This window comes from Piliocolobus tephrosceles, chromosome 9 (genome assembly GCF_002776525.5).
Source record: "Piliocolobus tephrosceles isolate RC106 chromosome 9, ASM277652v3, whole genome shotgun sequence".
NCBI classification, from domain to species: Eukaryota; Metazoa; Chordata; class Mammalia; order Primates; family Cercopithecidae; genus Piliocolobus; species Piliocolobus tephrosceles.
This window is the reverse complement of record NC_045442.1, coordinates 42,901,198-42,916,540: the sequence shown is the minus strand read 5'-3', so window position 1 is coordinate 42,916,540 and position 15,343 is coordinate 42,901,198. Positions and strand designations below refer to the sequence as shown.

At 39.0% G+C, this 15,343-nt stretch overlaps 1 protein-coding gene across 2 annotated transcripts in view; it reads right to left on the bottom strand.

Annotated features, from left to right (window-relative positions):
- Nucleotides 1-665: 665 nt before the first annotated feature.
- Nucleotides 666-15,343, bottom strand: part of HTR7 (5-hydroxytryptamine receptor 7) — a 110,606-nt gene continuing 95,928 nt past the window's right edge. Inside the window, exons 2-3 of one of the 2 annotated variants that reach the window (XM_023226241.1) lie at nt 9,727-10,487; nt 666-2,378 (exon numbers count right to left, since the gene is read on the bottom strand). In XM_023226241.1, the coding sequence (XP_023082009.1) occupies nt 9,728-10,487 (760 nt within the window). In that variant the 3' untranslated portion in view covers nt 666-2,378; nt 9,727. The remainder of the gene's footprint in view (nt 2,379-9,726; nt 10,488-15,343) is intronic. The other variant, XM_023226240.1, reaches the window with a different exon arrangement.

Here is a 15,343-nt window from a genome sequence, read left to right as displayed (position 1 = left end):
TAAAACAAAAGCTGTGTCTTTGACACAAATTATGTCATATGTGAAACTGTATGAATGATTTATTTTTCTCATCCCTTTGCCATTTCTACCTTTGCCTTTCATTTGCTGCCACATATTTAAAGTACAGTATACACATGAAGCTCAGCCTATGTAGCCAGAATGAAGCAGAGAGGTCAACAGTCAGGCATTCGAGTCAGGCAGGATAAAGAGCCAATTTGAATCATGAAGGTCTTAATAAAAAATTAAACAACACATTTGAAAACCTGAATCAATCCAACTAACCATAGTACCCTGTCTACAGGAAAGAAAAAGTCATTCCCTAAAACCTGCTATAGCACTTACTATACTACATTGTGACAAACCGAGACATGTTTGCCTTCTACCTGATGGCAAACTCTTAAAAGCAAAGACTGTGCCATACCCATCTTTGTCCCCTCGATGCCAGCAATGCCGAAAGTGCCAGGAGCCCAAACAATGCTCATTAATCAGATCAAGTAATGAACAGGCATTGTTTTATAAAAATAAAGTCACTAAGGGAATGAATCCTCACAGTGAAATGTAATTGAATCCAGAGCTGTCTTAGCTACCTGTTAGGATTTTAGCAAACATGTAAAGTGTTTGCCCTTCAGTCATTCTACAGACAGCAACATGTATGACATAAGATCTTTAATTAAAAATTTTTACTTACATTGCTTTATTTCAGCTACAAATAAACTTTATTTGATGTAATGTAATAAAACATTTTCAAGTTTAACAATATGTATCTGACCATAAATAATCATTTAAATTATGAATATAATATATACGGTCACTTTAGCAAATCTGCGGTTCAGGAATTTATACAAGCTTTGTCTGAAAGGACAGTGCCCTCCTCCCCTTTCAGGAAAGGCAGCTCTTCCCCATGTCTGATAAGAAGCAATGTCAATGGGAATTAGAAGAAGTCCATAATCCATGTTGGAATTCCACTTTATCCTGTGACAGGACAGCTTGCTTCATTGTAGGAAAATAATATTATCTTTCAGTTCTCTCTTATCAAATAAAGAATTGCATTCATTTTTCCCCCTTGTAGGTACAGGTACTCTTCTATTCTCATCTGCTGTCTTTCTGTCTCCTTAGCTCTTAATTGCTACATAGTGCCATTTAAAAAATATATATCCGCAAAGAGACCTTTTCTGTTTCCTTACCTGCCCTTCATGTCTAACATTTTTTGGTGGGTAGGGGTGGAAATCAGAGGACAGAATTGCTTAGGCACACATTTGATTTAAGATACAGAGAACACAAAAACAAATTCTCTAGAAGGAACAGACTGGTGTTCTGAAGCATTTCCCAAGAGTGGTCCAGGTGACCTTGCTTCACACAATTTGGTTTAATACAATGCAGCTCAACAAGAATGAACATGTTTATGCCCCATCTCCAGAAGCATCACAACATTTCATGGAAAACCCATCATTCCCACACTTCTTCCACATAACATACAGTTATGGGCCAGCCCATGGGTGGGCCCACTGCAGCCTGGTAGAAAATGAGAGTCAAAAACATGCCAATAATCATGTTAATTACAATGCAGTTGGGTGCCACTTGAGCTTCACTGCGATAAAAATCCTCACAGAAGGCATCACCCTCACCTCTCAAGACCCTTCAGAGCACAAGAAAAAGCTTTGCTCAAGTTATATGATTCTCTGCATCCTGAGACCTGTTCCTGAGTTATACCATAATAAGTGAGTTAACAAAGTAAGTACATTGGTGGGGAAATCACAGAGATCCTGCAGAAAAGCCAAACTATTTGACAGAAGCTTGAAACAAACACTGCTCTGGGAAATCATTTGTATTAGCTGATGACTGGATTCTGTTTTCTAACATAGACATGCAACATATTCAACACTACACTCGCTGCAGTTTGCTTGGAAAAGCCTTCTGTCATACAACAAAATACATTCTGTCTCAGGAGTGATTCCTGCATATTCACCACAACACCTAGACTCAAAGCATGGGAAGTGTGCATTGGAACTTTCTCCCACTTGCATGGATTTGGACATATGCAAAGCACCAGAAACTGCTTCCTTTGTGGAACTCAGTTCTGTCGGTGTGCTTACTGCTGAGATGATCTGCTATCTTAAACTGAGAACACACAATAGCACTGATCCACAGAAAAAAGGAGAGGTCACCATCTCCCTTATAAGGTAGTGTGTACAACAGATCACCCTGTTTGTCACGTTTTAGACATCCCAAGAAAGGAGAGAAGTCGCATTCCATTCTGCAGTCTCAGCAAATGACTTCCTTCTGTTTCCACCTCTAATTTGCCTTGTTTATTTCATCTCCATTGTTCTGCTTTCGATCATGAATCATGACCTTTTTTTCTACAGTAGTCAGCGTTTTGTCTAAAAAAAAAAGAGAAATAAGAAAATGATTTAGCAGAACCGTAAATGTGAGTTTTCATTTTGTGGTGGGTGGACTTAATTTTTACAGCAGTCAGTAATTTGAATCATTTGTGGCTTCTAATGGATTATGAGTATCCTTAAAGGGAAAGAAAAAGTGCTGTGACTCTTTTGGTAAGTTTCATAACTCCCACAAGTTGCCAAGGCTTTAATATATTTGCAAATCAGCCCCAAATAACCCATTTAGAAATTCACCTTCTTAATACAGCTATAGCCAAAAATGACTTTGCTCTCAAAAATCCTTGCAAAATACTATTGCACTTGCCCTACTTGAAAAGAATAATGACTAAATAATGATTACCAACGAGAAGTGTTCTCTCCCTCAAACCTAGGAAGGTGGGTTATTGTAAGGTAAGTGTGCAGGGACCAAGAAACTTCACTTCTCTCCCTCGTTCCTAGATGCACAGAAGTGGTATTAGTGATAGAGAAGTGTCAGCCAATGGTTGAGAAAAGTCCCTTTCTCCTGGTGTAAAGCCACTCCCCTAACTCTGCACCTCCACCGGCCTCGACTTACCACACTACATCATGTGCTCAAGAGCTAGGTCTATGAGGACCCAGAGACTGGGACTGTGCAACCAATCTCAGCCTACCCACCCCATCTAAAGCACTCCCTACCCTGCCGTTTGGCTATTTTGCCTGCAGTCCTGCTCTTCCTTCTTTCTGGAGATTGGAGTATCCACACAGACACCTGTGGCCTCTTTCCTAGTCTCAACAGCACCCTCCTTGTGCAGGCCCTCCTGACATGAGACCCCACTCTTGCATCAGTCTTCTTTTTTTTTTTTTTTTTGAGGCGGAGTCTCACTCTGTCGCCCAGCCTGGAGTGCAGTGGCCGGATCTCAGCTCACTGCAAGCTCTGCCTCCCGGGTTTACGCCATTCTCCTGCCTCAGCCTCCCAAGTAGCTGGGACTACAGGCGCCCGCCACCTCACCTGGCTAGTTTTTTGTATTTTTTAGTAGAGACGGGGTTTCACCGTGTTAGCCAGGATGGTCTCGGTCTCCCGACCTCAGGATCCGCCCGTCTTGGCCTCCCAAAGTGCTGGGATTACAGGCTTGAGCCACCGCGCCCGGCTGCATCAGTCTTCTAACCCATATCCCTTCTCTTATTGTGAAGCCTTCCATACATCATTTATACTGCATCCCTAGTCTCACTCCTGCTCAAAAGCCTTCATCTCCCTCCCTCACCCCTGCCCACTTAGCCCTTCATGCTGACCATAGACTACCCAGCTTCCCAGTACTGCTGAAGACATGCCCCAAACTTCTTGTCCACCTCTATCAACATCTGGGCCCCTCGGTCCGTGCTGTCCCCTCTGCCTTGAGCAGCCACCACTCCACCTCCACCCCTACTATGTCTTCTTGTTAAAATCCTACTCTTTCTTCGAGACCCACCTCAAATATCCCCTGTTCTTGATTTCTACCATGGATATTTTCTTTCTAAGAATGCCCTCAAGACTTATTTTTCTTCTGTACTCCTCTGTACTGCTTGATTTTATATTGTGCTATATGAATTTATCATCTACTAATAGAACAAAAATATATAAATATTAGACAAAGCAAGGCAGGGAAAACACCTGCCTTCCTTAAAGAAACACTGCAAAGTTAAAATGTAGGCAATTGCGAAGCGTGAAGCAAATAAGCTATTATTACTAATTGATGATTTAGTAAAAATAAAATGATGATTTAATGAAAATAAATCATCTACGGAGAAGAAAAGTCCATGAAATAGCAAACTTTTTGTTTGTTTCTGCCTTTTAGGCAGCATCCGATCACAGACACCCAGGGTTCCAGAGGCTTTGATGCTTCTTCCCAATTTTCTCTGGGATCTATTTTGTTTTATTTTATTTTTAATTACTGGTTTCCACAGAGAAAGAAAGTACCTTTCAGGATGCTTCAGGACAAACCCTGGAGCACTGTATTGGCAGAATTCATGGCAGAAACCCAAGGTTACTCTGCTACAAGTCACCACTAGGACCCCTGCAATCCACGAGAATTATAAGAGGCCCTTTGAAGACAATGACAATACAATCACCAGGAAAAAAGGGAGCAGGAAAAGAAGAGCTACTTTAAAACAACTTCATGACATTCATTTATATGGAAGTATTTAGAAAGTGCTGTTCAATGTTATTCATAAATGACATCAACAAAATTCATGAAAACAGGATACTTAAAAGCAATTAATGGCAATTCAAAGCAAATCCATAAGTAATCAAATTTAAAAAGAAAAAAGAATCCTTGATTATATTTCATTATCACATTTGATTTTATATTACCAATCTGTGAATACTTGTGAAAAGGATTAAAATTGATAGCAGTAAATTAAAATTACCAGTGCAAAAGTATTCACAGTTTTTCCCCCATCTATTCACTTCATTACTCCGGGAAAATTTTCAAGTGCCTGCTGAACTCCTGAGGTTCTGGTTATGCTGATCAAGAAAATGGGGGAAAATAGGTAAATATTTGGGAGTAGGAACACAGTCTCACAGGTTTACACAGTAAAGAAAGAAACTATTATGTAGGAGAATATGTAGCGCCAAGAAGGCAGAACAGGGCGAGAAGGTAAGAGAGACTAGAAGCCCAGAAGCTAGATGGGAGGAAAGGAGCTGGAGAAAGCCCAGAGTCTGGAGGAGCCCAGAGTCTGTAGGGTGACCACAAGATGAGTGAGAGCTAGAGAGAGGCAGGGGTAGCAAAGGGTTCTGATTACAAGTCTCCTACTAGCCACCACCACCTCTACAGCCACCCCAGCATACTAGATTAAAAGCTTCCAGAGACTACAACTGTCATTTACTCACCTTTCTACCCTACCACGCCTGGTTCCATACCTTGTACATAGCAGACACTCAAATGTTTCTGGGAAAAACAAGCCAATTTTCTGGGAAAAACAACATCCATTTTTTACCTTCTGAGTTACCCACACAGTGCTACTGCATCAGTCTTGACCATTTTGATGACTCCATTCCCCTACCTGCAGATTCACTGATGGCTTACTATATTTACACCAGAGTGTCACAACTTTAGCAATAAGGACTGGGTACTTCTTTGTTGGGGCGGGGGGTGGGGGGCAGGGGTGCTGGCCTGTATACCGTAAAATCCTTAACAGCAGCTCTGGCCTCTACCCAGTAGATGCCAGAAGTGTCCCACCCCGACTTGTGACAACCAAAAATGCCTCCAGAAAATGCCAAATGTCTCCAAAGAGTTGGGACGGGAGGCAAAATTACTCCTGATTAAGAACCATTTGTCAATACTAAAAGTCCAAATTATTGGAGCTGGCATAGAAGATTCTTGACAATTTCATCTCAATCTACTTTTCTGCTTTGATCTCCAACAGTTCCTGCACCCAAATGCTTAGTTTCAGCCAGGTGGTCCTTTGCGTAAGCTCCCACATTGGTGCCTTTACAAAAAAAGTCCTCTTCACCTAGAATAACATTTCTGCTCTCCTTTCACTATAAATGCTTTGACCAACTTAATAGACATTCTTGAGTTCATATCCTTCAGGAAGTCTTCTCTGATCAGGGTTAGTATAAGCTCTGGGTCATTTTCCTTTCCTTTGAATCCTATAGCTTTTCCTGTCTCCACCTTTCCTTATTACAGAAAGGTTGCATGTGCATATGTCTTAGCCTAGCCAGGCTGCTATAACAAAATACCATAAACTGGTAGCTTAGAAACAACAGAGATTTATTTCTTAGAGTTCAAGAGGCTGAGAAATCCAAGATTAAGCCACCAGCAGATCCCATGTCTGGTGAGGGCTCGCTGTCTGCTTCATAGATGGTAACTTCTAACTGTGTCCTCACATAGTAGAAGATGTGAACAAGCTCCCTGAGGCCTCTTTTATAAGTGCAATAATCCCATTTATGAGGGCCCTGCCCTCATGACCTAATTACCTCCTAAAGAATCCACATTTTCATACTATTGCACTGGGAATTTGGTTTCAAAATACGAATTTTGCAGGAGACACAGATATTCCGGCCATAACAACATATGTCTGTTTGTGTAAAGTATATCCAACAAAAATATATGCACAAGGACATGAAAGATATCATCCTTTTTCTGTACTTTCCTCAATGCATGGCAGCCACATTAGAAATTTCCTAAAGCTGATGGATGTTTTTAGGCTAATCATCCTTAATGAAGTGGATATTCTGTAATTATAAATTCAAACTGAGAGAAATGTAAAGAGGATACAGCAGACTATGGCCTGTGGGCCAAATACAACTGGCAGCCTCTTTTTGTAAATAAAGTTTTATTGGTACACAGGCCTATCCGTTTACTTATGTCAGTGACAAATTACTCATCAGTGAGAAGAGTAGTTTCAATAGGGACCATATGGCTAGGAAAGTTTAAAATATATACCACTTGGCCCTTCACAGTTAAAGTTTGCTGACCTCTGTGTTAAGCTAACAGGAAAACAACACCCAAGCCTCCAGACTAGCTAAAGATACAAAGGCAAATATCTTTAGACTTTACGTTAGCTGATTTATTTTTATAAAAGGCACAGTAGCATAGAAGTTAAAAGCACTTTTGAACACAGATGTCCTGGGCTCAAATCCAGCTCTGTCACTCTGCATGACTGTGGGGGAAATTATTTTACTTCTCCAAGCCCTTGTTTTGTTATTTTCAGAATGGAAATGAAGAAAACTAACCTATCATAAACTTTTGAGGATTAATTGATCAAATTCACATAAAGTGCTCAGCAAAGTGCCTGAGAGTGAATTCTCAGCAAACACAAGCTATTATTTTAAATTGGAAAACCTTTTTGTGTTACATTTTAAAGATTACCATTTTATGATCTATCTGAATTATCTATGAATTATTCACTAAAATAATCAATAAAATTATTCTCAAGTTCTTTGACCCTATAGGATGCATGCAAATATAGCAGTGTTTCCTTGCTCATGACATTATCTGTTCTTTCCTAGTTTATACACTGGCTGCTTAACTGGATCCCCTCCCACCCATCTTTCCCTTGTCTGCCCTTCTCACTATTGCCAGAGAGACCTTCCCATGTTACTCCTGAGAACTAGAACCAACACGCTTTCCTTTTCCTGTGCTAAACAATGCTGGAGCCAGGCAAAATAACCTAGCTATTTGTTCTAGGAAATAGTCACTTTCAGAAGATAAGACTATATGCCAACAAAAATAGCCTACTTATCAAAACTAATGGTTTGCTCATTAGCACTTACTTCACAGCCCTCATCTAGTTGTACTTACCAGTCTAAAGCTATTATGTCATAAACTCTGCCTAATCTTTACCAGTTCCCCACCTTCAAATCACCCAGCCCAAGCCCCAAAACTCTATCAATATCCTTGCCTTATTTCCTTCATCTGAGAAACTACTAAGACTGTCTAGGAGTGGATACCACGCATAGTGCAGTAAGTCTAATAAACTTTACTTAGCGTAACAAGTCATTCTCGTTGTCTTCTTAGAGAGCTTACGGCTAGTCTCCACCTCAAAAAATATTCTGAGACTCTTCACTGCCTATATATTGAAGTCACTTGACAAGTATTATTGCATAACATTCAATAGAAGCATCGGAGTGATTCATATCACAGCTACCACTTAGGGACTGTGTGAACATAGGTCAGTTACTTTATGCTCCTGAGCTTTAAGTTGTTCTTCTGAAAAGTGGGGATGCCAGAAGCACCTATTTTGCAGGTAGCATGCAGCATAGCATGTAGCAGGTGTTCAATAATGGTTAGCAGTTATTACTTTTATTTATCATCTATTATGTGTCAAGCACTGTACTAGATTCTGCAGAAAGAAATCTGATTAAGACATAGTTCCTTCTCTGAAGGAATTCAGAATCTGGTGGGAAAATCCTAATAGTAAATTCAATGAACTCTTACAGGCATAGTAAGATCTCCGGGTGTGCTCATAGTACATGTTCTAGAACTTAAAATTACATTATTTTTAATGCTACTTTTTATATTATGAACAATCTCATGTGTACAAAAGAGTATATAGAAGTAAACATGAATGCCTGTGAAGCTACACTCAGCTTAAGAATTAGCATAACTGTAGTCTTCCAACTTTCAGTTGTAAGATAAAGACAGTCCAGTATAAGAAAAATGAGTAGCACTGGGATTCAGATGATGTGGGATCTAGACTTAGTTGTGACACTAGCTAAGTGTGAGACATCTCACTTTTCAACTCCCAGTTAGCTCTTCTGTTGAATGACAGGGGTGGACAAGATGACTGGGAAGGTCCCTCTCTGCTAGAGTGGTCCCTGGTTCTCTAGTCTGCTCCTTCCCGCCAGGCTGTGAAGACGGATGCCTCCAACGTTAATCTGCTCACTGTCTCACCAGAACCTTCCAATTTTTCATTCCAAGTTTATTTTTCCCCTGACTTTCAAATGTGAAGAAATCTCCTCTACCTCACATTTAAAACAGAGTCTTCATCTGACATCTTGACACCTCTAACTAATATACTATCTCTTTCCTTCTTTACAATGTCAATTTTTTAACATGTGGGTCACTTCTGAAATTTCCATTTCTCTATCACCATCAGATCCTTTTTCAGATCCCAAGACCCTATGGTAATTGCTTCCTTGAAAGTCATTAAGACTTCTTAGACCAATTCCTGGTTCTCTCCTGCCAAGATGGCCAGGAACATTTCCTAAACGGTCCTGTGGCTCTTTTCCTTTTCTTTTTTAGAGGCAGGTCTTGCTCTGTCAACCAGGTTGGAGTGCAATGGCATGATTATAGCTCACTGCACAATCCAACCCCTGGGCTCAAGCCATCCTCCTGCCTTGGCCTCCCAAGAGGCTAGGATTACAGAGGCGCTCTACCACGTCCAGTTCTTGGGACCCACACTAACCACTCTTCTTTTTCCTGGGCTGCCTCCTTTCAGCCCAGGTGAATGTAACTGCATACTAGAAAGATCATTGTGCCTCCTACCTCAAAAGAAGACTTTATTGGTGAAGGTTGAGGTCATCAAAAAAGTTTTACTAGACAGAAGAATAACAACAACTAAAATAATAATGTTACACAAATTTAGATGTAAGGACATAATTTGGATGTCATTTATGGAGAAAGAATGGAAAATATCACCTCTTTGTTGTCAATCACATCAATTGCAATTCTTCAGCAAACTAGTCTCATCTACCAATCCAACTAAGGACCTATTTTTGGCTTTTGGAATTTTACTGGGTGGAAGATTGGAATCTATACTGTTGTCAATTCAAATCTGGTATGTTTAGTAAAAAATAAGCTAGCTACTCGTTCAGGAAACTTTCTGTGATGTGCTTCAAAAAGCTGCATGAAAGGGTTTGGGGGATAAAAGGAAAATAATGATAAATGACCTTACAGCACAAACTCAGCTCTCTCTGGCCTCTCAGCAAGCTTCAGGGCTTCATGCATGCCTGCAGCGGAGAGCTTCCGGTTGATATTCCGGTACTGGCACTGAAGCAGGCTGCGATAGGTGGTCCTCAGGTCCCGGTTGAAGAAGGCATATATAAAAGGGTTAATGAGAGAGTTTGCATAGCCTAGCCACAGAAATGTCCTCTCCACCCACAGTGGGATGCAGCTGCAGGAAGTGCCACAGATGAAGGGTCTGGCTGTGGAGAGGAGGAAAAATGGCAGCCAGCACACGGTAAAGGCCCCGACGATGATCCCCAGGGTGGTGGCTGCTTTCTGTTCCCGCTTAAAGATGGAGATGTTTTTCCTTTCATGCTTGAGGAGTCTCGAAAGGTTTGCACACTCTTCCACCTCCTTCTGGAGCTTCACTATGCCATTCAGGGCGATGACGCTGTCTGGCTCCACTCGAGGGAAGCCAGGGAATTTGTGTTTGGCAGCACTCTTCCTGGCAGCCTTGTAAATCTGGTAGTACATGAAAAGCATGACGGACATAGGGATATAAAATGCCACTGCGGTAGAGTAAATCGTGTAGCCAAAGTCCTGGCTGATCAAGCACACCTTATCGTCATTTACATTCTGAGCCCATCCAAAGAGCGGAGGTAAAGTGATGGAGGCAGAGAGAAGCCAGACGGAGAGAATCATCTTCGCCATGCATTTCCCATTTTGTCTCACAGGGTATGTGAGGGGCCTTGTGATTCCAAGGTACCTAGTGGAGAGATGGAAAGATAACAGGTGAACACTGTGATCATAACTGGTCAACTGAGCAAGTCCTGCCAGCCAGGTACCAGCACCAGTCCGCACAACAGCCCTTCTAGGTAGGCATCATTACTCCCATTTTGCAGAAAGGTAAACTAAGGCTCTGAGATGTTACCTATTTTATTCCAGGTCACAAAGAGGCATTGCCAGATTGTAGCCTGAGAGCCCTCTGGCTCTAAAGTCAGTCCATGCTTTTTGCATGCCTTACAGTTTTTCACAATCCATGTAGTCAACAAAGTTTAAAGAGCTCCCCCTCCCCATGACCACAGCAACCAAAATCAGCCAGGACAACATAGCAACTCTGATGTAGGATGCTGTGACACATTCTCAAAACAACCAAGGTCTACCACACTCTGGTATTATACACTCAGTGATCGCCCCAGCTGTCTTAATTTAGGCCAGCTTTTAATTCATTTTAGCTTTCCCTTTGCTTTACAGCAAAAGCATTTCTTTAAGATCACACAGATTCGTGAGATAGTCTGGGAATCCTAGAGTGTTGAAATGGTTAGCAGAAAATGATATTATTATTATTATTTACCCACACAAAAAAGTCTCACATGACAGCAATGTCAGAGGAACAATCTAAGAAACAAAAACAGCCTGCCTTCTCTCTCCAGTTCTTAGGAGAATCACAAAGCAAGGGTACAATTCTGAAAAATATTAGGGAAATCCAACATTTTCTCTGTGCTTAGTTCTATACAGGGAATAAATATTACTCCAAGTCTGTGATCAAGGATTTGTAATGCAAACAAATCTGTGCACACAGAGAAAACATATACAGAAAAGATATTCTGCCAAATGTTTAATATTTTTCAGCTTTTCAAACCTGTGTTTGCCTCATATTTAATAGCCTTAGATTCTATTTTGGGAAGCTAGGAGCACTTGAGAAGCAAAGACAGAAAGAAAGCTGGTCATTTTGTTGTTTTTACTTCCTTTATGTATATAAAAGATACATTATTGAAACATAAAAAGGAAAGATATAGAGAGTCCCTAACTTACCAACAGGTTATTTTCTGAAAGTTGGCCAGCTAGTAGGTTAGAACTTAAAAAACAATTTCTGCTAGAAGTATCCTTTAATACTTAAATTATCCCACAAAAGTCCAAAATCATACTTTCACAATGAAAATTAGCATCACTATAACACAGGAAGACAACATCGAAATACAGTAAAAAATGATGAGCCAGATGTTCTTACTCCTCTAGAATTCTTTCCTTCAACAAGTATTAATGGAGCTCATTTTACTGGACAGGTACTGTTCCAGGTGTTGGAGATACGGCAGTGGGTAGAAGAGATGAAAATCCTGCGTGCAGGCAAATGGAGAGATCATGTCGGATGAAGGGGAAAACCCGACACCATGGTAATGACGAAGGGGACTTCTGATCCCCTTCCAAGGACTCATGTGTTCACAATGCTGGGTTCTTCATTTGCCAACTTCTGCCTTCCCTTTTCCTTAATAAAGTTGACCTACAATCACTACCCTTAAACTTATCAGCTGTAGTTAGGATTATGATGCTGCTCCCAAACAGAATGAGGGAAGAGAGAGAGGGAGGCTTTCCTTAGAATGCAAGAATAAGAGTTAAGAAAAAGGCAGGCAGTGTGGGGGAAAGTAACTCAGAAGAAGAGAGGGAGGAAAGGAGGAAGGAAGACGGAAAAGGGAGGAGGGAGGGAAAAGGAAAATCTAGTCCTTGTTCTCAACCAGCTCCTGTGAATGGGGCCTTTTGGGCACTTCCTTATTTCCCCAACAGCCTTTCCCCAGACCTGCACTTTGATTTCTTGTCTCTCTTTGTCTACAGCCCCATTGTAAACTGCCTGCTCTCAAGCCTGAATGTGGCATCCAAGACATGAGCCCAGGTCGGTGCCTCAGGTTCACCAAGGAGTGAAGTCCAGCAGGTAGAGGTTACTTTACACAATTCCCCAGGAGGCCACCAGATGGCATTGTCAGACCATTTTACACCTACTTACTGGGATTGGGGGTGTGTGGATAGGGTAGATGGTTGATGTAACAGGTTGTTATGTTGGAAAAATTAAGACAAAAAAAGAAGTTACATTTTATTTGTGGAGAATTAAAAAAATTAGCAGGCCTGGAATTCACAATCTAGTAAACTCCTATTTTAACGAAATCCTTTTTCTCTCCCATTTCTTCATACTTTCCTTACTAGAACTATGCCTTCCCACTTAAGTAACAATTCCATCTTTTTCCTGGTTAATAAAGTACAAAGAACATTTTAGAATATTAGATAATCTCATTTAAATGGTATGTTTATTCATTCTAGTACACTTAGGCTGACACATTATATTTCAATCATGGTGATTAGTCTACATTCAGCCTGCCCTGGATGTACAAATTATATTTCATAAACTCTGTTCTACTTTAGGCACCATTCTCTAATTATTTCAAGACATCCTACAATAAGATAGTTATATTTACTTCTTAGGCCCCTCACTTCCACCTGGTGAGACATTATAAGGCTAAAATCAACTGAAATATTACTAGAAAAATAAATGAGTGCTCACTGAAGTGTCTGGATATAAAATTAATAAACAAAAGTTAATATTTTATGTTGTAACCATTAACAATCAGAAAATAGTGTGGAGATGATGCAATTAACAATAATTAAAAACATCTAGGAAAAAGCTTTTTTAAAATAATACCTAGGGCCTATATGGAGAAAATACAAAATGCTACTGAGGTACATTTTTAAAAATACTTAAATCCATGGGGGAAAAACTTGTTTTTTTCAATAAGAAAATCTAGCATTATAAAAGTACCTATTTCCCCTCAATCTGTAAATACCATATAACCCCAAATGAATAAACTGGCATGGCTTTTGTTAATGATTTTAAAGCTCACCAAGTCAACATGCAAAAATGTACAGATAATCTGAAAAAGAATAATGAAGGGATACTTTTCCTATTTAAAAAAGCAACAGAAATAAAAGCCCTCCAAAAATTATTCAAAAAGGTATCAATAAAACAGGATACTTTCAAATTGATTCAAATATATACGGGAATTCAATATAAAAGGAGTCACTTTAAATCACTAGTAAAAAATTGGATATTCATAAAGTCTCACAACTGTTCAGCAACTGAGGTAAAAGTATTACTGGCTTCTTACCTTTCAAAGATTATCACGTAAAAAAAATTAAACCCTAAGACTATGAGAAAATATTGGCAAGTATTTCACAATCCTGAGATGACAAAGGCCATTCTTAACTACAATACAAAAGCTTGAAAGTATAAAATGAAACATCAAGAAATGTTTGTAACAAACAAAATAAATAAGTGACATTTATAAGCAACATTTAGTTTAATTCAAAAATCATTCTGTGAAGAGTTAAAAGTCAAATCATAAACTAGAAATCTAAATGGCAATATCACAATATTCACAGATTCCCTACAGGTCAATACAAAACACAACCATCCCATAGTAAGAACTTCAGAGTTTGTAAAAGAAAAAGGAAAAAGCCAACCATCCCAAAAAAAATTTAAGCAACTGATCAAAGAAGAAAAACTAATGGCCAAAGCCGGGTGCCGTGGCTCATGCCTATAATCCCAGCACTTTGGGAGGCCAAGGTGGAAGGATCACTTGAGGCCAGGAATTTGAGACCAGCCTGAGCAACATAGCAAGACCCCATCTCTATTTTAAAGACAGAGAGAGAGAAACTATGACCAATAAGCACTTAAAAATATGTAGAACTTCATTAATAATCAAAGAGATGTAAATTTTAAAACGACACATTTTTATCATTTGCCAATATTTAAGAAAGACAAAATCCAATATTAGAAAACTGTGAAAAAGCAATCGTTCTATTACGTTGCTATTGGAAGTGTCAACTGAAATAATTCTGGTAGACAGTTTGGTAATTATCAGATATCTAGGATTTTGTCTTAAGAAGATAATTGTACAGATGCAAAATGACTAATGTGCAGAGATGTTGCTAAACACATAATAGAGGAAAAAGGATGCAATCTAAGTATCATCAATAGGAGATTAGATATGGTATATATATATATATATACTGTATACAATATGTATAATGCGACCATTAAAATGATGATGTACATCTGTATTTACTAACACAGAAACAACAGAAAAGTGGATTAAAAATGCATTGATAATAGAATATCGTATAACATATTTTATTAACCTTTCTATATAAAACCGGGTGTATGCCTGTGTGAGCATGTCTGTGTATGCACAGATGTCTACAAGAATATCAACTAAAATATCAATAGTAGTTCTACCTGAGATGTAGAAATTTTAATGATTTTAATTTTTCTTTATATTTTTCTATGCTTGATATTTTTGTAGTGAGCATGTAAAAAAAACCACACTACTTTAAGAACAAAATAAAAGATTTAAGAGGATTCTGAGATTCCTAAATTACTAAATGATTCTGGCAATAGAAACAATCTGGTTCATAAAACCTTCAAAAGCTGATAATTAATTAAGTCTTATATTGTTTTATTTGATTAGCTTGTCAAAAGTGCTGTATTATAACACATTCATAAGTTCATACAAAAGAAAAAGAACTCATTGGCATTTAAAATCCCATGATTACTATATAAAGTAATATTGGTATTCAGGGAAGTGTTTCTCTAAATTATACATTCATTCTTCCAAACCTTGTATCGAATAAATCTTACCTTCAAGGGAGAGAAAGAAAAAAAGAAAAAAAAACTAGACTGATTTTTAATATTCCTTAATTATGCATGTTTAATATTTATCACACTAACATTTTATCCTCACTGTTAATTAGAAAGCAGGATGCTTATAAAGTCTTCAAAATTTTACTGTAAAATGC